Genomic DNA, 23,492 nt, shown 5'->3' on the forward strand with positions numbered 1-23,492 from the left:
AAAAGATTGTGCTGTTTCTGGGAACCATTCAGTATAAATTCAAATTGTTTTATTGAATCTGGTCATGTCAGTTTTTTGGTAGAAATTTATCTGCTTTGGTTTACATGCCTGTGTGTTGTATCTTATGTCTTTTGTTTATACGTTATCTTATAACCCCATGTCTGTACTGATGACATGACTCAAGGTATTATGCATGTAAATACTTACTAATTTTACTTACCCAAACTGACATAGGCCTACAGCAATAATTGAAAAAAAATTCAATTAAAATACTCATGGCTGAACACAAAAAAGTCGACATGAAACTAAATATGTTTACACAAAAGCAATCAGGTGAATAAATTTTAGACACTACTCAAAGAAAAGCGTTTGAACAAAATTTTAAAAAAGTGCGAAAGCTGAAGTACAAACATTTGCAATTTATGAAACAAACTTTCTGATTGTTCACTGTGTATCATAAAGCAAATGAATTTTATGAATTTTAGTGACATTGCGCCTAAAATTATTAGGACTCATTTACTTTGTGTGTATTTTATATCTAATCCTTTCGGCTCATTTCTTATGGGCAATTTTCATGTAAGCTGCAAATGGCCAACACCTATGTACTATTCCCTGTATCCGACACTTTATACTAGACACAGCATCCTACATTATATGTTATATACTTCATGCGCATGACAGCAGAAAAGGATATTCCTCTTACAGACATCTATAATAAGACTTCTGAACTATCGACCAAATATTCCAGCTTATCACACTTCTACCAATCACGTCACCAAATCTTTGAGCATATTGCCTTGTCCAAACTTGCTCATTTCTCCGTTTGTGTTATAGGTTTCAGAACCATGCGTAAACTATGTCCAGAATATTTGTATTTATCTTTCCATACATATGACAAACATCATTAGATTACCAACTTTTAAAATACTTTTGTTAAACTTATTTAATAATTTCTGATTTCTACATTATCATTCATGTTTTAGCATGTAAAAAACATTTTATTGATAATTACAAATGCCAATAAAAAGTGGTACATACTAGCCTGTCTTGACAAACTGCTGTTTTTGTGGAGTTGTTCCCCGTCGAGCGAGCAACACAACACTTGGTGTGTTGCTCGCCCGCTCGACGGGGGAACAACTCCGCAAAAACAACAGTTTGTCAAGACAGGCTAGGTACATACATATATGTCCTTTGTTTGGCATCGTTCACACTGTGGGAGATTCACTTTTCCCTGATTTACACATTACTACAGTAGATATAACTTATCAATTACCTTTGATAAGATATGGCTATATTGAACTCAAATATTCATATTCCAGCTATGAATATATTTATTTATAGATGCAATTATTACCTGCGTTATATATTGTTACCTACGTTACATTTTTGCTAGCTTCTGCTTGAATCTACATGTATACCCAAAAAATAATGATAAGAAATCTGTTTGGTTTTTTAGTAAGTGCGCAACTTCATATTTCATTATTTTAAAGCTCATTTCAAAAAGTACTTCTATTCCAGCAAAAATAGATTAGCATATAAAACCGGAAACATCAATATTGTGTTATTTTTTAGACTGAATTATGCTGAACGAAGTCATTTCTGTGTCTATAACGAATATAATGGCTAGCTTTGATTCTTGTTAAAAAATAGTGACATCATCAAACAAACAAATAAACATGTGAAACTATATTTTAAGCGCAATAAACACAGAAAACAGCGTACATCGACTATAAATGTTCAACCTATATACAAAACTCGTAGACTATTGGTCGACATATATACACAACTTATCGACGTGACTAACATATAACTAATAATAAATAGTATAAAAAAGATAATTAAGCAGTATAAAACACGTTTTCTTGTGTCCGATTACAATAATGAGCAGCATGCATTTGATTAAAATATCACAACCAAGAATGGACGAGAGTTAGGGTGTTCTTGGCCTTGACATTTCACTAAATTCCGGTTAAGAGCCTCTTCTGTCTGTGTATACCAAAGTAAGCTATACTTGGTACTTGGGCTTCAGGTGTTGCGTATAGTTCGAGACTATGTACGTTGTTTAATAGCAGGAAGATTCACAATGAGTATTTAAAACACTAATTTGAATTGTCAGTTATTTGGTGAAATCGATAAAAAGCTAAATGCCCAGCCAAATGGAAGAGGTCAAAAGGCTAACACAAAAGGAGAATGATATTTCTGTGTCCATATGCTGGAACTAAAGAGCGAATGGCGAGCAATTCAACGATGACTAGATTGTTGTCGACGAAAAAGGGTTGCGAGTCGGCAATCTTGCCACGAGAATGCTCAGGTTATGATAAGCATCCAGCATTTGTAAAAATATTCTATCGTTGCCCAAAGCCTTCAGACAGGATTTCTTTCAGAATTGTTATTTATCGTTAGCAGTTCCTGGCACTCCACATTTTGGTCAGACCTCTTCATATTTTCCTGTCAAATACAAACAAAAACTATTTCATGTAACTTCTAGACATCTTGGGGTAAAATGGGTCACCTATAGTCTTCAAACCATTGTTTTGTTAGAAACATTAAAGGAGGAAAAGGTAAAACCATCTTGGCAAGGTGGGTAGTTGGGAGTAGAATTACAAAATCTCAACATGTAAATATGCTTTTATTGGGCAGTCCATAACCATTTTTATAAAAAAATGTTTTATGTATTATGCCGCAAAAAATAAATCGATAAATAAGAAGGTATAGGCATGTGGTGTCATAAACGCAAAAACAGAAATTGTAATTAACATAAACATTATGTTTATGATCAGAACATTTTGTTTATGATCTAAACATTTTGTTTATGATCTAAACATTTTGTTTATGATCTAAACATTTTGTTTATGATCTAAACATTTATGTTTATGATCTAAACACTTTGTTTATGATCTAAACATTTTGTTTATGATCTAAACATTTATGTTTATGATCTAAACACTTTGTTTATGATCTAAACATTTTGTTTATGATCTAAACATTTTGTTTATTTAAACATTTAATGAACATTGAGCATAATAGATTAACAACTGCAACATTCACAAGAAATGTGCTGCAGATGTTTTGTGGAGCAAGAATGAGCTGTACTATCTAAAAAAATATGACTCGATTTATTCGAATCAATAAAAAAACAGCAAAAATTTCAACATTGAAAAACTTAAAAGAGTTGAAAGTCTAACATAAATATTTAGTACGATAAGCAATCCTATAATGTTTGGTTTTAGTACTATATGAAGTGATTTATGTAATTATCTATTAATACTAGTACTCTGGAGTCTCATGTATTGTGAGAGATTGACAAGTGAGCTGATAAAACACAGACGATGTCTAATCTGCTGACTGACCCAGATGTCGCAGCATGAAGCCAGTAGGCCAAATGTTCCGAGTTCAAATCCCGCACAATGCTATCTTTTTTTGCTTTTGGCTTTCATTATAGTAAAGTCTATTCTGATACCAAAAGTATAATTAAAGCATAATGTATAAAGTAAAAAGTATAATTACATGCCTCGGCTCAACCCACTCCATATAATATCCACTCTATTTTTAAAATAACCGACCATGTGTTTTTACAAAGTCAACAGGTAGGAAGCGTCCTCTTAATATGTGATACTAATACAGCTGAAAATGTCTACTCTGGTACCATTTCAACTTTTTTTGTATACATTTATATTATTTCTATATTGCCCGTGTAAAAGTAATTGATAAGTTACACTTTTAGACACACAAAACATGTACTTTTAACACTCATTTATAAACACAATACGATTATTTTAAAATTATTGTAATATTACATAACAAGATAAGTGCAGAAATATAATACCTAAAGGCCAATTAGTCTCAAGTTGAACATTGTCATTGCATGTTTAAAAAAATTTTTTGCATGATAACTAGTTTTGTCATGAATCTTTTTTTAATAGCCAATAAAGCATTACGAAAGGAGAAAGAGCAAAGCTTCCTCAACTTGAAGCAATCACTCAGACTACCAATAGTTTAGGTATATTGAAATGAGATGAGTGGCTCTGGAGCGGAACAAACTCTATTCCTATCTAAGCAGCCGATGTCTGAAGACTTGTTCTGAAGATTTGTATATGTGGGAACAACTCCAGGCTAGGTTAGATGATGTTAAACTTATTTTTCAGATCATTTTAAACACTTCTTGTCAAACCATTTATTTAATATTAATGGATAACTGTTGCCTTTTTTTTGTTTTATTATTAGTGTATGGCATAATTTGAAAAACATTTTTAGTTTAAATGAAATCATTGCCAATAAATTTATATATATATATAAATATATATCTATATATGCAGACACATTGTTCACAGTAAGTACATATACAAATATCACATTGTCGAAAAATACTATGATCACTTTTGAAGATTTTTGAGCCATGTAACCTGTCATTTTCCCTACACACCACCAAAGCATAGAATGAGTGTACATATACATAAATTTACTGTTACATAGAGCCAACGGTTAATAAATATTTTAGACCTTATCACCTTTAGGACTCGTACAAATGTACATAGCATTAGTGAGAAGACAGTTATGAAGGCTCATAGAGTTGTTAAAGGTATATAAACGAAACATTGAGCTTAGAATGAAACCCATAAGCAAAGAGGAGTAGTGGTACCTAAGGGGTTCTTTTTTACCAACATTACTGGCGTATCAGCAGTCGGGCCAGCAGGATTATCCTGGATTAGACAAGACAAACATGTTTTCGGTATGTACTCAGAAGAAGTTAACTAATATGCATGGCATAGCAGCAACGTTTAATGTTATTTCAGTACCCGATGTAATATTGTTAATAGGTTTAGCTATAGTATGCACTTTTTAGTGAAAAAACAGAGTCATCCCGGCCTCTACTTACATGTCCCAAGCTGCCGTTAGATGTGCCATTCTGGGCAGCTTGTTGAGAAGATCTTGAATTCATTCTGCTTGCATTGTACCGTGCTTGGCTACTAGGTAGTCTGAAAGACACAAGGAATTCTGATACAAGATTAAACGCAACCAAAAAAGTTTTGTGCGACCATTACATGTAGGCTGGAAGAGAAAGCATAAGCTAACAGACAGTGAACAGGAAAAAAGAGCTTTTGTAATTGAAACATCTAATCAGTATGGGCAGTTAACATGGTTTGAACATGTTTAGCAGTTATGAATCTATATAGCTTTGATTTTACGAATCTACAACTCTATGGATCTACGACTCTATGGATCTATGACTCTATGGATCTACGACTTTATGGATCTACGACTTTACGGATTTACGACTTTATAGATTTACGGCTAGGGATTTATGACTATATGAATCTACCACTCTATGGATCTACGACTCTATGGATCTACGACTCTATGAATCTACGACTCTATGAATCTACGACTCTATGAATCTACGACTCTATGAATCTACGACTCTATGAATCTACGACTCTACGGATCTACGACTTGAGAGATTGATGACTAGAGATTTACGACTATGTGAATCTACGACTCTATGGATCTACGACTCTATGAATCTACGACTCTATGAATCTACGACTCTATGAATCTACTACTCTTTGAATATACAACTCTATGAATCTACTACTTTATGAATATACGACTATGAATCTTTGACTCTATGAATCTAAGACTAAGTAAGAAAGTAATTAACAAAACAATCTGTAGAGTAGTAACACTGATGTCTAGTACCAGTTTAGATACAGTCACGTTTCAACAACACTGTACAGTCACAATTTACAGAATCTCTGATTTTAAGTTGACGTCAGCTGCAAAGCTTTGTTCAATGCGCATGTACCTGTATATAAAATAAATTTCTAACAAAAATGGTCAGATTTTATTACATATTTTTAAAATTCAGTATGCTTTATACTCACTTTATAACTTTGATAATCACTAATACCATTGCGATGGCTCCACAGATCCCTAAAACAATCCCTATTATCGCTTCCACACTTAGAGAGTCCTCCGTACCCTTCAAACCTATAAATCACAAAATTATAATAACATAAAATTGTTAGCAAGTGTTGAAAAGGTAACATCAAAAAGTTATTAAAAGTTCTGTAATACATCAATCAATGGATGAAATACAAACAAGAATAAAGCACCCAGTTTTTTTAATTATTTTATAACTTCTGCTACTTTAGGCTTGCATCTAAGCTCTCATAGCAGCCAAGTGGTATAAACCTGTGACTAACTTATCACATTTCATTATACGAATGAAAGTGAGTGTTTGAAGTTTGTACGAATTAGCAACTAAGTAAATGTAATTAAGACATTTTAATAGAATTTACCCAATTATATTTATTTGCTGACTTGTAAAGCAATAAATGTTGCAAACTGTGATGAGTTTTACTTTGTAAAAACTTTGTCTATAGTGCTACAATTGTAATTGTTATGCGAGAGTTTTCTGCTCATGCTGCATTCAATGTTTAATATAAATAGGCATATATTTTATGTTAGATATACATGTACGTATATACAGCTATTATTTATTTTGTAGAATAATATTTATGGTACTTTTAATACTGTAATTTTATTTAATTTAAAAATTGTACTTTAATTTGAGTGACGTTTTTAAAAAACATCTCTATTAACTTTGGAAGAAAATTGTTTTGCTTTTGTGACATAAAAAATGATATAACTAATACTCTCACTGCTGAACTCTTGGTTTTGACGGTGTAGCTGCTTTGTAAAAATTGTTTTATAAAAAATTTTTTTAATTTGTTTCTGGTAGATACAAGTAGGTAAAACATGATGAAAGTCAATTTTCATTTCCTATTGGCTCCAAAAATTGAATGAAAGGTAACTTTCAACTTCTTTAGCACTATTTTAATTGTAACATAGCACAAGTAGGGTTGCAGAGGATACTCCAGCACAAACAAAATAGGATTAGCTAAAATCTCTTTGCATCAATTTTGATTACCAAAACAAGAAGTGCGACTGTTTTCAAGTCTTTGCAAATCGCTAGCTAGAACGATTAGATTTTTTTGTGAAAGCAATTAAAACCCAGGATTTTAAAATACCGCAAAAATTTTATTTGACCGCCATGTTGCTGTGTTTTTTAATCCTTCTTCTATAGTGTTGGTTAAATATAGGTGGCGGTTAAATAAAGGTCCGCGTTCAACTAGAGGCTTTATGGTATAACGATTAATAATGAATAGTTATACATACGTCTAGATGAGGCTTCACAGCGTGTTCCATGGTATCCGTCTTCACATCTAAAATAATTAAGAAACATAGAAAGTTGTCTTATATGACTGATAGCGACATAAAATGTTAGAGTTTAATTCTTTGAAGTCTGGGCCTGAGATGATTCGGGGATTCGTTTTCTACCTGATCTCGCGCCTGAAAAAACTCGACTGAATAGCTTTGCTTTATCCTACTTGTCATTTAGCTATGTTGTATAAAACTATAAAATGTTAGTCACTAATGGCTGCTGACAGGACATTAGTTTTTAATGATACACTGTTTGATAATGAAAGTAATGACAGCTCAAGAATAGACAAAGCTAAAAAGCTTCTCCTCAGCAAGATGAGCTTTACACTAAAACTACCGTAGGCAATCCTACAACGTAAAGAATCAGTTCCAGGAATGTTTACGTTATAGGGATTTTAGTCATTTCACACTATTCGACCAGTAAAATACATGTAGTTGTTTTTATTCATAACGGATATACACTCTCTATGCACTACAATCATGTTTTTCTAGTTTCCTCTAAAACATCACATTTTTAAGAGAGTGTAGAAAAGAATTATTTACTCTATCCAATTTTTGCTTTTTTAATTGAATTCTACAAGCTCACAGCTTCAAAAATGATTTTTTCACAGTTGACGGAAAGTCTGTAATACAATCTAGGATCAGGCACCTGCTTGTATATACAAAAAGGTATATACAAGTGTCATGTATATACCCTTGAAAGTGTCAACATAGTTCCTTTTTTAAGTTAAAGCTCAACTGAACAGATATAAACAACATATCGCAAACAGTTTGTTGACAGAGCTGGGTTTGTCTGTCCAAAACCACCCTAGAATCGTTAAAAAAAATTGCACCGCGCAGGGATTGAACCCAAATATTTGTATTCAAAGCCCATTGCTACCACTGCACCATTCAGTCACCTTACTGTGTACTAGAATAATTATGCTTATAGTTATTACACCGGATGATACTGCCAGGGTATTAGCAGTGATAGCGCCTCTAAACTGATATGTGGAAGCGGTCTGCGTAATTAAGTCGACAGTTCTTCATTTTTTGAACTTGAATATCTCAGGAATTAAACCTTTCTTCGAGTGAACAGATAAGATGTGAATAATTTACAGAAAGTTTGTTGCTTGAAGTTTTTTTAAAGAGCAAGTTTTTAAATTAAAATAAGAAAATGCTGGTAAAGATTATAATGACATCAGACGAGAACCAAAATAACAAAGAATATGTAAGCTACAGTAGTTTAAACTTTACCAAGTCTAAGTTGAGTAAGTTACGCTGCATATTTCTATCATCACTTTTACCTACGCACTGTCTCTTGTATTGCTAAGGCTACACCTCTGTTCCCCCTATTAACACCTATGAGGTAGCTAGCGGTAAACCTGGTGATACCTGAGATTTCTCTTATTATCAACCAGATAGTCCAGCAAGTGGATGTTTAAGTGGCTGGTGCTCAAGAACCAGATGGAGTTTTGGAAACTAAATATGTTTAGAGCCTTGGCGGGAGGCATGGACTATATGCGAGTGAAGTTTAAATAAAAACTGTGGAAACGCATAGCGTTTGACACAGTTTTTATCCAAAAACTCCAGACACACGCTCGCACGCAAACACACGTGCGCGCACGCACACAGACACATGCACACACACAGACACACGCACACACAATGAAAAAGTGAAATTTATTAATATTCATGTGACAATAAAAGTAAAACTATAAACAGGCTACTTTACTACTGACATATATTTTTAGATCTATCATATATATAATATTTTTTCAATTAATTTATGTAATCACTAGCAGTTTTTATTTTATTCAAGCCTACAAAATCTACGAGTTCTTGTAGATTTTGTAGGCTTGAATGATTCAAGCGCATTCCTATGAAATAACTGATCATGTACCTAGCAGGTCACAAACTGAGTTGAATTCACACAAGATGTTTGTCTGAATATCAGTTTCAAATTGTGTAAAGAAGGAGTCTTTTGATTAAACATATCTACGATGTAAGACCTTCAAGGGTAGATATTAGTTTTACTTTCCAGTCAAAGGCTAAGACTAAAACAGGATGTGTAAAGTTGTATGCAAGTTCCTGTTGACACTTGCCAACACGATGCAGCTATGATAGATGTGACAAAGCAAATGAGCTTTCAGTTTAACTGTTTAGCTCTCAGTTTAACTGCTTCAGTAACCAAACGTGTGGCGTAATCACTTGATAGCTAGTTGGGGCTGGCATTAAAACCTACTCTATAGCTTAGATGTTTATTGTATACTATAGAGCAACATTGAGAGACAATAGTCTACATAAAATGTAGTAAACTGGCTTTGCCGAATTTGGGTTTTTTAATTTTGTTAAGCATTCTATACGTGCCACATTATCTGATAAAAACAGACAAGTATGAAGATGTTGCTAAAAACATAATACAATTTTATAAAATGTAATGATGCAAGCTTTTCACTAAAATTTAACCCTTGCCTACTTTCGTGCGCTTACAAAATACTCTCACTTAGGAATTAATCAAACCTTATACTGTATGGCGAATAGCTCATAATGACTTGGCTGAATTTAAGATTGAGTGTGTAGGCCGAGTTCTATGGTAAAAACTTCAATGTGTATTAAGCCATTGTCCATGATATAGATTTAAACAACAGACAGACGATATATTAGGAGATCATCATGAATATAGCCGCAGACAACAGGAAGCAACGAGAAAGCAATGCCTGCACACGCAGGAGTGCGACGTCGTCGGTCACTAAGACGTTGTCATGGCACAAGGATGGTTCATTGCACAGGTGTTGCGCTTCCGAACAGCGACACCGAATCACCACAGAATGAGAGTGACACGGCTGTTTCCATGAAGACATAGCAGCACCATATGAAGGTGTGTCCCTACGCTATCGCTGCATGGAGACTGTAAAGAACTATGCCATTGTGAGGGATGGACTGGTTCTCTTAGCATACTTGTACAATGGTTTCTACGAAATCGTCAACTTCTAGCTTGAAATATATTGATTTATATGCAAATACTATAAACTATATAATACTGTAAACTATATAATACTATAAACTATGTAATATAAACTATCAAAGGTTCACTCTGTCGCGGAATATGGTCAATATCACCCACATTATTGTGAGTCTTTCCATATTTTCCCAGAGTTTATAGTGAGATGCCAAACTTTTACAATTTGTCTACAACTGGCCTGATTTACACATAAGTTCATCACAGGATACGCATGCATTAAACTTGAAGGTCCAAATCGATGCCCGACATCCTAATCTGAACCTGGCCTAAGACTGTCTTGTAGATCGTTAATTATACAGTAGATATCAAGTATCGATAGCTTCATAGGAAGAGTTTTATTCCATAAAGGAATCAATAGAAAAGCGGAAGTCGGAATGAGACTACAAACACCTGTAGTAGTAGAACTAGCTACGGAATGCGCCTAATAGCACCCTAAGTAAACGCCAACGCACATGTGATTCGACTAGGAGAAGAACAATGACCCTATACAAGTGAGCTTGACTACTGCCTCAGTAATGTCATTCAAGATATTCAATAAATAGTATTATGAAACATTTATAAGTAGACAGCTGCTCTATAAAGCACTTGGGTGGCAGGTTTCAAGCAAATTTTGACCTTGAAATAAGCCGCTAGTGTCAACAGATGCTGATATTAGTAGCTTAGATTAACCTAGTAACTAAAAATGTAGTAATGGCATTTTGGTGTAACCAGAATATGCTGTTAATAGCTTTAGTTGGAATTACTAGACTATGACAATTGATGAGCTCCTCCTACAGAAGTGCCTACAGAAGCACACTTGTACATGTCTATACTTGCATTGATTCGCTTGCAAGAAAAAGAAACAGAAAAAGTTTAATTTTAACGGGCAAATGATGTCATTAGTGCATAAGTCTTTCTGGCTAATAAATTATTTTCACTAAATCATTAGTTTTTGAGAAATACATTTATTGTCATTTTACGAAACGCCAATAAAACTGTGTTTAAAAAACAATTTTTGACAGCTAGACGCACATTTCTTCATAAAACCATGTGCCGAGAGTGAGACATTACAGTAAAGACATACTGCTGTTTTATTAGAGGTCACTAAGAACTGGACCTTTTGCCTAAAACTTTTTGTCATGACTTTTTCTTCTAACTGGCAGTTCTCAATGCCAGTGTGTTTATATAAAAGGACAAATATTTGATGATAGACTAAATCTCAAAAGTCAGTGACAAGTCAGTGACAAGCTGAGTTCTGCGCAGGTATTGATAATCACCCAAATATCATTCCTTACTAGGAGCAAGTTGTTGGGCTATGAGCTCTGCCTATATTTACATGTTACTTTTTAATAAACGCAATTAGCAAGTTTTAAAAAGGAATATATTTAAATTTCTGTTACTGTAGTGTGCAGTAAAAATGTTGATTTTCCGTAAAAATGAACACAACAGTAACTTATGCGCAGAAATCTTATCTAGCCACTATTGCTTGATGTATCACAGCAGCCCCTACTTCTCTACTCTGATAATCTGTATTATGATAGAGTACAATATTGTAAAATAAAAACTCAAATCTACTTCAAAGTTTAAATTTTAATTCAAAGTTTTTGCTTTGAACTTCATAAAAATTCCATAAAACGTAAAGTGTCAAGCCGAGGCAAGTTCTCAAATTCGAATTGAATGGTAACTTATCTTGTCTCACTTGTAAGAGGAAAAACGACGTACGCATCACTTTGTATCTATTTTACATACAACTTCCATGACATTTTATTTTGTCATGATAAATCGTCAGATGTGTCGACAAAACAGAGAATAGGGAGCTGCGCAATTGTTCACAAATACCTACGGCGATTGATTGCCACAAGTGTTCTAGCAAAGACATTGTTTGTTATATCATTAATAAATAATTTTCAAAAAATCAAAATAAGTTTGTTTCAAATGTAATAATGTTGCCTTTCAGCTGAGTTTTGAAAATTTACTGTAATTGCAATGCAATTTGAATGAGTCATAATCCAAAATATTTAGTCTCAAAATATACTTTTTATTATTTCAAGTTAATCACCCTAAATATGTTTGAAACTAAAACAATAAATTATCAAATAAAAGTATCTTCAGCCTTTTTAGTTTTCTCCAATTATTGGCAGCGTGATCAGATTTCACCAGCACTGTTTGTTGAGAGCAGAGACTTGAAACTGCCTGTAGTTAGAAAAGACTAAAATAACTTCTGCTAGACTTCATCATTCCTTTTTCCATCAACTATTGCTTACACCTTGTTTATTTGCTAGAAAAATTAAATACATGGTACATTAAATTAATACTTAAACTTTGTGAAATTATAGTACAACTTAGCTACAGCCAGACAGCTTCCAAAGAATCGATAGCTTAACAAACGCATACAACTCAAACCAAGCAAAGGAATCCAGCACTCATTCAGCTCGCAATGGTAGATGTCATCATGAAGCAGTGCGGTGCAGCTAAGCCTTTACATAGAAAGATAATTTCATTCTGAGTTTTGCATTGAATCTATCATACCTTGGAGTGAATTTTTTGTAAGAATATTTTGTAATTCTTCAACTTTCTTGTACAGTTCAAAAATCTACAAAAATACCTTACAGATATTGCAGGTAAATACATAAATATGTACTATGTGTTATGTGTTATGTAAAACCATGTAAAAAACTGATGTAAAAACAAAATTATGAGTTGGAAACTAAATTAACAAAACTTTTATCGACCAAATAGATCTTTATTGGTCGATTTTTTATTGCACCTCTGAGACACGTGAATTGGAAGTGTAAACTCAGCGATGCATAAGAGCAAACATACAGATGTGGTGATAGGCTGATAGCAATACACTGCACAACGTACTCTAAATGAAACTAGGGTAAGTTTACAGGAACTTGCCTTCTGCGTCTACCTTTTTGTTACATTAATATTTTTACATTTTCTTTTTGTATTTTGCTAACTTTTTTCCTTCCATTTATAGAAGTGTCACAAAGACTTGAGGTGTTTGAAATTACTTTGGGTTGAAAATTAAAGCTCTGCATGAATTTTATATCGTATTTTGGAGCATTTGTGGAATTTTTGGACGGTTTAACAAACTAATGATTGGTCTCGTTGAAGAGCTCCCATAGCTTTTCTGAACATCAGTATTTGGTCTGACATTTTAGAGGTTAGTGAAAATACTTTTGCATTGCTTGCACGTCATTGGCTAGTTATGCTGGTGCAACTTTTTTGGTTTAAAAGCTCTTGCAGTTATTTCTCTGTTTATTAATACAAATTGGAAAGCAGCATTGGCAATGAACTTCAATCCCATTTAGTCAGCTCTAGCATCAGCGAAATAACAAGTTTTATAAGAAAACTAGCTGAATGCCCGGCGTTACCCGAGTAATAAAAGTCTTTACACAGAAAATTCATTTTTATTTAACATTTTAATTAACATACTAGAAATTCCACTGTCATACAGCCCACGACCAAAGTGATATTAAAAAAAAAGAAAGGGTACTGATGGTTGAGAAATGCAATATTAGCAGTCAAATGGCACTGCAGCGCAACAGGATAACTGCAATGGTAGCTGTAATGTACTGGGTGTGGGTGTTTATTTAATTTATTTAAAAAGTGTTTGGTCATGACAAACAGCAATAATGAAAGGAAAATATTATATGTCTATTATAATCTTTCTCCTGCAATAGGAGAAATGCAATATTGGCCAATATTAGAAGTAAAATGCACTGATATTATTAGAATAACCAATATTGTTAATATAATAATACAGCAATAATAGAAAACCTACGATCGTTCACGCATCTGGAAGATTTCTGCAAACTTCAGCAAAATAAAAGCTGTTATAAAAGTGTTATAAAGCTGTAGGCCTAATCTACTGTAATGCATGTAATTCAACAACAATAAGTACCTATAAATCGGTCAACGCCTCAAACGGTCTACGTTTATTACAGAAACCTTCGAATAAATTCGATTACAAGTAAACAATGCCATAGACTGGTGAAATGTGCACGCTATTTTTTAGCGAAATGCGCACGACTTAATCGTTCTATTCTCTGTCGCCCGCCGTTTCAATTTCCGGTCTTAACTTTTATTAAACCAAGCTTTTCAAGCGTTTTGTGACGATTTTTGTCCTAATAAATCTGTCTATTTGTGTATAATCCGATCAGATGGGTAAGTTTTAAGAGATTTTCGAGAATATACAAATACTTGGTAACATATTTAAATAGGCCTATATGTGTTTTGTATCGCTATTATACTTTAACTAATCTACAAAACGATGGTTAAATTTGTTGATGAAATTTTATTACAAGGGTTCGTCTCATTGTTGATGAATAATTTTCGTAAGTTGTGTGCACATGCATTTATCATAAAAATTCCCAAACTTCGCATCAGCTCGTTTGGTCGTGGGATAACAACAGTTGTCATTTTAACTTTCAAACTTCATATATCATGAGAAAAGTATTTTGTGAAAGAAACCATCGGACACACGCTTGATATTAGTAGGCGATCTCTACAGACCAAAAAACACTAGCTGTAAAACACTAGCCGGCAAATCTACATGCCAACTCAAAGGTTACCTATATGAGTTACTTACCGACAACGGCTGGTGGTGTCGTTGTTGTCATGAATATTTATCTTCTGTAAACAGGTTGCTTTATTTAAGCAAGACCGCGCTTTCATTTGCTCAGCAGTACAAGGCAGCTCTATCTCCGTTACAATTATATTAGTTCCATTTTCTACAACAATTTTAGTGCCGTCTTCTGGTGAAGCTGCTGCCGGAGAAGCTGTGGGCTCTGCTGGTCGCATACAAGCACCTGAAATAACAAATAATGCTGTCTGTGTGTATTTAAAAACTGTAAAATATCTATAATTGACAGTTTTGACAACTTTACTTTAAAGAACAGAGTGGATATTTCTAACTAGGCAAAGTCTAGAGTGCTTTGAGCTGGGCTGGTGGAGAGGAGGTATACATCAATAGAAGGTGCCACTTCACACCTTACCATAATTTGCAAAAACTGCTGAATGACATTAAAAAGATTACAGTGTATATATCTTCAAATATATGTTTAATACTTTTTCTGCACGCTACATTTGAGAATTTTTTGTATATTATCTACTCAGTGAAGTATGAATTATTTTGTGCTTCTCTGTCATAAGTCTAAGACACCACTAGGCCATCTCAGTTTTCAATGTTTTTGTAGAGAAAAGTACAAAATCTTGAAAATTTGATTGAAATAAGTAACTATCTAATAGAGCATTATGTATGATTTTAGCAAAAATTAAAATTCATCTAGCAATGAAAACAAGAATTAAATACCAAATCAAGTCCAACATCCTGAACTGCATTGAACTCAGCTTCATTACATATTCCTAGAAGCGAGTTTGTGGCATAATATGCAAGCTTAATGCGCGTATAATAAACGGTTTTGCTTACCCATTATAGAGAACAATGTTATAAACCAGTAGGCAGTCATATCCGACTCTCAAATTGCACAGCACCAGGAGAATAAACTGCACAGCAATTCATCAAATAGAAGCGCCGTGTATGTTTATAAACCGTAGATTTATCTAATAAACAGCATGCTATAGGGTTATCTGTCTAAATACATCCTACAGATATTGATTTATTCAAATGCCTCTCTGAGGTATTGAGGAGCTCTAGACATCCCTACTCAAGCCTTTGTGTTTTATGAGTACATGTTGTTACACTTTCCATTAACCCAAATAGTGACATGAATGAAAGGGCGGTACTACAGGCCCACGGGTGTCTCGCTCATGTTTCCTGGAAGCGGCGGAATCAAGAGCGTGTAGTAGTCTAATCGGAAGTATTAATAGTCGGGTAGAACCGGAAGATGTCTCAAATTTAAGTTAGATTTAAGTCACAAGATTACGATAAAATAATTTCACTTTATTTGTGTGAAAAAAGTTTGCCAAGACAAGGTTGGTAAATGAGAATAGTGATATTATACAGAATTTATTGCATATCATTAAAAGTATTGTTACATCATTATTTTTTATTATTATGTTATACACACAAGGAATGATTGTATAATAAAGAAATACAGAAGACAAGTTGTTTTTACTAAGTTGTTCGTTGAAACCTTACAGAGAGTACGCTAGTCATTTTCAAAGTAATTTGTGCCACTCTTTATCGGCTCTCTAATGAGTCAACCATGGACTTCCTTGTAAACTCCCACTTACGTAAAGACAATATTGAGGAAGTTGGGTGATACATTAAACTATGTCAGCGTGTTAACCCTGCAAATTCATGACCGAATGGCAGCAGTGAAATATAATGCCCCCACGCTTCCTGTTCTTTATTACAAGTAGATCTCTAAGCGATCAAGAGACAGAGATCTACTTACAAAATTTCTTTAACCGTCTTTTATTCATATATTTATTCTTAACGGTCTGCACTCAAGTAAACAATATTCATACATATGTAATATTTGACCTTTTTATTTCATAACATCATCAACTAGCTCTACCCAGATATACGTTTGTTGATAGACTAAATCTCGATAAGCACTGAAAAGTCTGTGCCTATTGAGATTTTCTCAAAGATATTTTTCCAGAAAGGAAAAGAAATTGTCTAAAACGTGCAAATGATATCATTAGCCCAAGAGTCTTTCTGGCTAATGAATTATTTTCAATAAATCGTTAGTTTTTGAGACATACATGTACATTTATTATTATTTTACCAAATGCCAATAAAACTGTGTTTAAAAGACAATTTTTGACAGCTAGATGCACACTTCTTCATAAAACCATGTGCCGAGGGTGTTAGAAGACAAACTGTTGTTTTGTTAGAGGTTACTAAGAACTGGATCTTTTGCCTAAAAGGTGATAAAGTTCTCAATGCCAGTGCGTGTGTATATAAAAGGACAAATATTTGATGATAGACTAAACCTCAAAAGTCACTGACAAGTCAGTGACAAGTTGAGTTCTGTGCAGGTATTGATAATCACCCAAATATCATTTCTTACTAGGAGCCAGTTGTTGGGCTATGAGCTCTGCCTATATTTATATGATAATTTTCAAGAAACTTGTTTTTAGCAACTTGTTGTTGCAATTAGCAACTTGTTAAACAAGAATACTAAATACATTTAAATTGCTGTTACTGCAGTGCGTAGTAAGTATGTTGATTTTTTGCAAAAATGAGTGAAACAGTAACTTATGTACCTACAGAAATTTCAACTAACCGTTATTGCCGAAGTACTACAGCAGTCTATTGTTCTACTCTGATGATCTGTGTTGTGATAGACTGTAATATTACAAAATTAAATTTTTAAAATAGTTTAAAAATTATCTTTATTTTACTGTTAGAGCTGATCAGAAATAGCAACTGGCTATGTTATAATGCTATAATACAACAATAGCCGCCTGTTCATCCGTCAGTCTGTCTGAAACCGAGAGGTTAGGAGAAAAGATTGCTTTCAATGAGATTTCAACTCATGATTTTTGGCTTGGCCGCCACCATTTTTGGGAATAATTGAGTGGTTAGTTATCACTCATGACGATCTCTCACAGCGCACCGAGCCGCCAAGTGACTAGTAGAGTATAGCATTGCGAAATAAAAATTTAAAACAGCTCTACTTAGGCGAACCTTCTACCTTTCCTAAAGGTATAAATGTTAACTAACGTTTTATTAGATGTTTCCTTCAGTCAACCGAAAAGATGCCAACCAGCTAGTAGTAACATTCGTAAACCGCTGTAATTAAAGGTTTCAGTAATCCTTTGTCTAAAGTATGTACTTTAGAGGTTAGAAAATACATCAACATAATTAGTAAGTAGGTACCCCTCAGAAACGAGCGGAAGTGGTAAACATTGACGTACTATGGATATCACCACCTCCGTGTGGCATTTTGAATAGAAGCTTTCTGCTATTACTCATAGCCGGGTGTGTTTGCATAGAATTATTGATTTCATGTCAATTGTGTAGTCAATTGTTTTATTAATAAATTGTATTCCGGTAATCTTTAACATCAGCGTCAGATGTAAATACTGATAACGAAACCAAAATATTTTGCTAATACCTTTTTGCACGAGGTATCTATGGCCATAATCTGAGACTACGTCTGTCCTCACAGTTCAAGCGGCAGTTTACAATGAAAAACACAAACGTAATCATTTCTTGCTTGGCAATAACGTAACTTCAACCTGTGTCAATGTTGTGAGTAGACTTGGAGTAGGTATCACTAGCGGTGTCTGTGATGTTGGACTTATCAGCTTTATGGATATTAATTCCAGTACTCAGTATCTTAGCATTCTTGCCAGTACACTTTCTTGGAACAGTACACTTTGTACTTGAATTGCACTTGTTTCCAACACGCCAAACAAATTTGCTTAAACTGTGACTAGTCTTTTCGTGGAGTTTTCGCTGACTGTATAAGATATATACAGCGTGCGAGCAAATACATTTCTGCATGTCACTCCTAAAAGAGGTTGCCAGTGCCTGCGTATGATAGATGAAAGGGAGACAACTGCTGAATAGAATAAGATGAGTCATTCACAACTAGTCAGGAATTATGGAGGTCCAGCTTTCTTAGTAATTAGTCAGTAATTATTGTACAAGCAGCCTACTTTGAGCCCTGGTGCTGTCAGTCATTACTGGCTGCTGTACCATGCCAAACAGTGGCATATAATTTGTAACAAAATGCAAACAAATCATCATGTGACAACCTGGCCCACACAGCACCACATCACAAGATAATCTCGAGATGGAAATTCTTGTCATATTTCTACATAAAACAAAGAACGTGTGACAAGCTAAGCATGCAGCAGACAGTTAAAGGTCATATGAGGTGACGCATGCCGTTCTTATCACCGCGTGGAACATGCGTCAGACTCTTATGCTCTCCTTCCTCATATAACTAATTACACCAAGGAAGTGTGACGGCTGCTTCTGCTTTTCAAATCATTTGTCACGCGCGATTTTCTAAAATTTCCTGATTCGAAAAATATAACTGTTACAAAATTTGTAGTTGAAGGAACTCATAGTTATGGCCTATAAGGCTCAGCAGACACGCAAAAGCGAGGATTTGTTTAGACAATCTTGTTAATGAGCAATGCTGATCCTATTAATTGGTGCGGCAGATGTCTTGCCTTCTCAAGAGCCTCGTCAGACCTTGTAATTAACAGTATTAACAACTTGAAGCTATAAACAAACAGCAGCTGATGTAAAACTTTGTAGTGATGATGACACAGGAGATGCTCTGTGAAAACCAATACTCGTTAGAATTCCAAACAGCTGCGTTGTTTCGTTACAAACGTTTGGAATTCAAGGCATGGAATGAAAAAATGATTCCGATGTGAAGCATTAGTCATGGTAAGAAAGAATCTAACCCACAGTGTAAACGAGGCACAAACGTTGAATATGTATGCTTAAAATATTTTGAAAATATTATCTAAGGTATAAGAAACTAGCTGCAGTGTTTAAAGTGAAGCCATGATTGGCATGTGTTCCAAGTATGTGCCTGCCTTTAAATTATGGAATCATTATACCATGGATTATTCTATGGTATACTCCATGGAATGAATTATACCATATAATTCATTCCATGGTTTAGCCAGTTGGACAGTGTAGTGTATTGGATAAATGGATGTCTGCAGAACTGGAGGTTGTGAGTTCAAACCCAGTACTCATTCTGAAAACTTTATCGCTATAGCTGGACAGATGGAAGTACAGACGGACAAACTGAGATTTATAGATGAAGATGATTGTAGGTTTCTATAAAGCTTGAAGATATTTTTATGTAACCAAATGCTATAAGTTTTTGATTGTCATTCCCAAATCCAAGGATTCTCAAGAACTGTTAAAATGCTACCACACTTGACATGTTGTTAAAGTGTTTCGGGGTTCAGAGCCGTCGATTTACAATTGTATCGATTCTTTTGAGAGGTTACATTTAAAAGTCTAGTAGTCATCGGTTTTTTAAGATGATAATTTTGAAGTAAAATTGATTTAAATACAGTTATTTCTCTGATGAACTAAAAGAAATAATAACATACTATGCCTATTACAGATACAAGCAAGATGTTGCTCGTAGAAATTAACGATTTTACTACTTCTGAGAATCAGCTCTAAAAATGAAACTGGCAGTTTTTTTGTTCCTCGTTAACATAGAAGGATGTTAACAAGGAACCACTTTTGAAGCATAAAAACAATGATTGTGATTCAAAAGTATCCCAAAACAACGAACAAATTATTAACATTGACCTTAAAAAGCAAATTCTGTTTACCATCTGCAACTTAACAGTCAACTACATGATATGAAATTGAAATGAGAACATTGTTAAAAACAGAAGTGAAAAGTGCAATAGTCATATTACGTGTAATCAACGTTACAAAGTGTCACTAAGAGGCCAGCTTTAAAATCCACCCATTCAGGGCAACACACATGATATCATTTCTTATGAGGAAAGTTCCTGTTTATATTTTGCAACTGATAAGTTAACAAGGCATGAAAAGAAGGAGACCGGAGAAAACAAAAAGGCTCCCACAACACATTTCTGTCGAGAAGCATTTTGAGAAACTGTCAATGTGTGAGGATGGCTCAATTTCACAAATGAAAAGGCCTTTAGTATTTATAGATGATTATCAGCATGCAAGTAGACGTGTTACTCAGCAGGCTTTGAATGACGCTAGGGTGACTATGAAAGACTGATTACGTATATACTGGCTGACATTCTTTTTAAGTGACTACTAAAATACTTAGTTCAGCCAGACTAGTTAAGTGTTAACGAGCTACTAGCTATTGAAAACATGCCGGAAAATGGCATTATGGGACAATGATGAATACCAATGAGCAAATTTTTTGATGAATTCATTAGTTTGGCTGTAAACAAAAACACAGCAAGTAGGCCTACTCAAACAATTTGCCGATGAGACCAAATCGCTAGTATTGTCCTTCGATGGAGAAAAAGTAAAAGAATCCATACGAAAAGAAATCCTAGTAGTTTGTGTACTGCTTATGGGTGCATCGGTTATCCTTGGCCTAACCCATCGTAACAAAGTTCCACAAAAAGGCTCATTGATTAATCAACAGTTGGAAAAACCAATAAGGCTGCCCGTTAAAATTGTTACTTTCGAAAGCGTTGCTCTAGCTGTAAGTATTTTAGGGACTATCATAGTGAATTAGTATATGTACTGGCCAAATTCACACAAACCTGTTTGATTGGTTACAGTTTTGAATGCATTGTAATACCTAGGGAAAATCGAAGGAAAGGACAGGAAGGGAAAAAGAGAATACGGTGGAGTCAGGAGAAAACAGAACTCGAATGTCGAACAAGTCGCTATGAGGGAAGAAGAACATCACCTTCACTTTCGATCTCATAGACTTAATTCCATGTTTCCAGCCCAACATAGACTTGACGAACGAAAATCTTGGTGAACTCAAGTTTAACATTGTCTTTGCGAATGACTTTGATTTGTCAAAACAAGCTTTTCCAAGTATGAAAAAGTTTTGTTGATTAGACACCATGTTTACTCAAGATAGATAACGGGTACCCTAGCTAGATACTAGGTGTACTTGAGATGGAAGGTAGTGAGGTGGAAGCACCTGTCAATACAAGTCAAAAGTAGCTTGTCTAGCCCATAAAATAGATAACTGAAGATTATATAACACTAATACTAAGGCGCAAACATTAAAGTTACCCTATAAGGAGACTTAAAGAAATGTTACTAGTGAATATTAAAGAAGAAAATTAGACTCACCAATTGGTTGAAAGAAAACTGTAGCTGTTAATATGACCCCGCATATAAGACAGGTTGATACAGGTGATTGTCCTGTCATTTTCTAGGTCTAGTAGGTTACTAACTCGGCGTACTGGCTGTTGAGATACTCGCCCTTCCTTAGCTATCGCTTTAATCTGCGTAAATAGTTGGATAGGTTAGTTAGCAAATAGCTATGCGGCGGTGAACAAGCATTGCTATTTGTTAAGGCAAAAACACGTTCGTTCACGCATGATGAGTCACCAGAAATACTGAATGAATGGGGCGGAGAGAAAAATCAATTTTATATTTTTAGACTTTAGCGGCTAATGAGCAGGCTATTTTAAGACAACACGCAATACGCCAGAAAGTTGGTAAAATCTTTTGGAATTTTAGTGAGGCATTTTCCAGCAGCAACATATTTGAAGAGGGAGCCATGGCTCCCATGCTGCCGTCTGCTGTTGGGCTATCAACTAATTATAGAGATGATGTAAGTGGCTTACATAAAATTTTTGCAATAATGATTAGCCACATGTGCAATATTAATAAAATGAAGACATTTTAGTGAGCTTGTGTAATATTTTTCCAAAAGACTGGAACTTTCTAGCACAAACCCATAGTAATCATAACTGTATCACAGTGAGACCCTTTCTCTCTGTCACTAGCTCCGCACTCCTGCCACTTCCATTTGATATGACCCCAAATCAATTACTACTAGTCATAAAGCAATAAGCTAATTAGTCTTCTGGTAAAACCTGCTTGTCGTTGTCAGTATTAGTATAACAGAGCAGGTGCTTGAAAGCCTCACATCTAAAAATTGACTGATTTACAGAACAACATTACTTACAGCATAGAGAAGACAGACAGCCCTGTTGTAAGATTGTAAAGCAGTTACTCGCAGAGAAAGCCCTGTGACCTTAGCCACCAGTATCTGACATAAGTATGACAGTGAAGAGAGAGACAGTGCATATCCACATGCGGCTTGATAGCTTTCCTTATCTGTGGAATGCCTACCATGTGACTTTTAACCCTGACATAGGAATTCCTGTTCTTATTTCAATTAATGAACAATTTTGTGCAGGTTGTACGAGTTGAGCATGAGTTATCTCCCCAACAGTACTGACGGATGCTGAAAGTTTCAGCAATAACATTTGGTTGCATCGACACTCTGGGATGGAGCCTGTCCCTGTTGATTCACTCTTTGCAAGCTCAACCTAAATAAGGCACTAGTGAGATTCCTTTGGATGATGTAACATATTTAGAAAACACTAAGCAAAAACTGTTATTGGTAGCTGTTGCTGCATAGACTTCCCTGGTGGCTAATCTCTCTGGGAATGATTTTGGGACCCTGCACAGTTGTACACTTTGGTGATTCAACCATTGAGCATCTTTGTTTAACGATTTCACTACCGTGCGAATTATAAGGTTATTCTGTAGTATGCAACTACTTGGATTATGTGAGCCAAAGGGTTTAGCAGATGCAACAGATCAGCAAACATCATGGTGAAACCACCGGCATGCAAGAATTATATTGTTGTTGAGAAGTCTTTCGAGGTTTTAAGGACCTGG

At 34.7% G+C, this 23,492-nt stretch overlaps 1 protein-coding gene across 3 annotated transcripts; it reads right to left on the reverse strand.

The window, feature by feature from the left end:
• Positions 1–1,665: 1,665 nt before the first annotated feature.
• LOC137394566 (uncharacterized) lies at positions 1,666–22,851 on the reverse strand. 3 transcript variants are annotated; one of them, XM_068081295.1, is made up of 8 exons: positions 22,771–22,851; positions 21,927–22,081; positions 14,805–15,024; positions 7,180–7,226; positions 5,883–5,988; positions 4,877–4,976; positions 4,640–4,700; positions 1,666–2,448 (listed from the first exon to the last, which is right to left on the reverse strand). In XM_068081295.1, exons 2-8 carry the CDS (start codon positions 22,003–22,005, stop codon positions 2,429–2,431), a joined length of 633 nt encoding a protein of 210 aa, XP_067937396.1. In that variant the 5' UTR covers positions 22,006–22,081; positions 22,771–22,851; the 3' UTR covers positions 1,666–2,428. The 3 variants fall into 3 exon arrangements, with proteins under 3 accessions (XP_067937396.1, XP_067937394.1, XP_067937395.1); XM_068081293.1 differs by lacking the exon at positions 4,640–4,700; XM_068081294.1 differs by lacking the exons at positions 4,640–4,700; positions 22,771–22,851 and having other exon boundaries at positions 21,927–22,124.
• Positions 22,852–23,492: the final 641 nt, after the last annotated feature.

The sequence above is a fragment of the Watersipora subatra genome, chromosome 4 (genome assembly GCF_963576615.1).
Source record: "Watersipora subatra chromosome 4, tzWatSuba1.1, whole genome shotgun sequence".
Lineage (NCBI taxonomy): Eukaryota > Metazoa > Bryozoa > Gymnolaemata > Cheilostomatida > Watersiporidae > Watersipora > Watersipora subatra.

What these genes read in the sequence shown, in the direction of transcription:
- LOC137394566 (XM_068081293.1), bottom strand. Translation starts at nt 22,005, where the DNA reads ATGACAGGACAATCACCTGTATCAACCTGTCTTATATGCGGGGTCATA. An exon ending in CTGTGAAGCCTCATCTAGAC is followed by an intron (nt 5,989 to 7,179) that starts GTATGTATAACT and finishes TGTGATTTATAG; the next exon opens with GTTTGAAGGGTACGGAGGAC. An exon ending in GTGATTATCAAAGTTATAAA is followed by an intron (nt 4,977 to 5,882) that starts GTGAGTATAAAG and finishes TGTGTCTTTCAG; the next exon opens with ACTACCTAGTAGCCAAGCAC.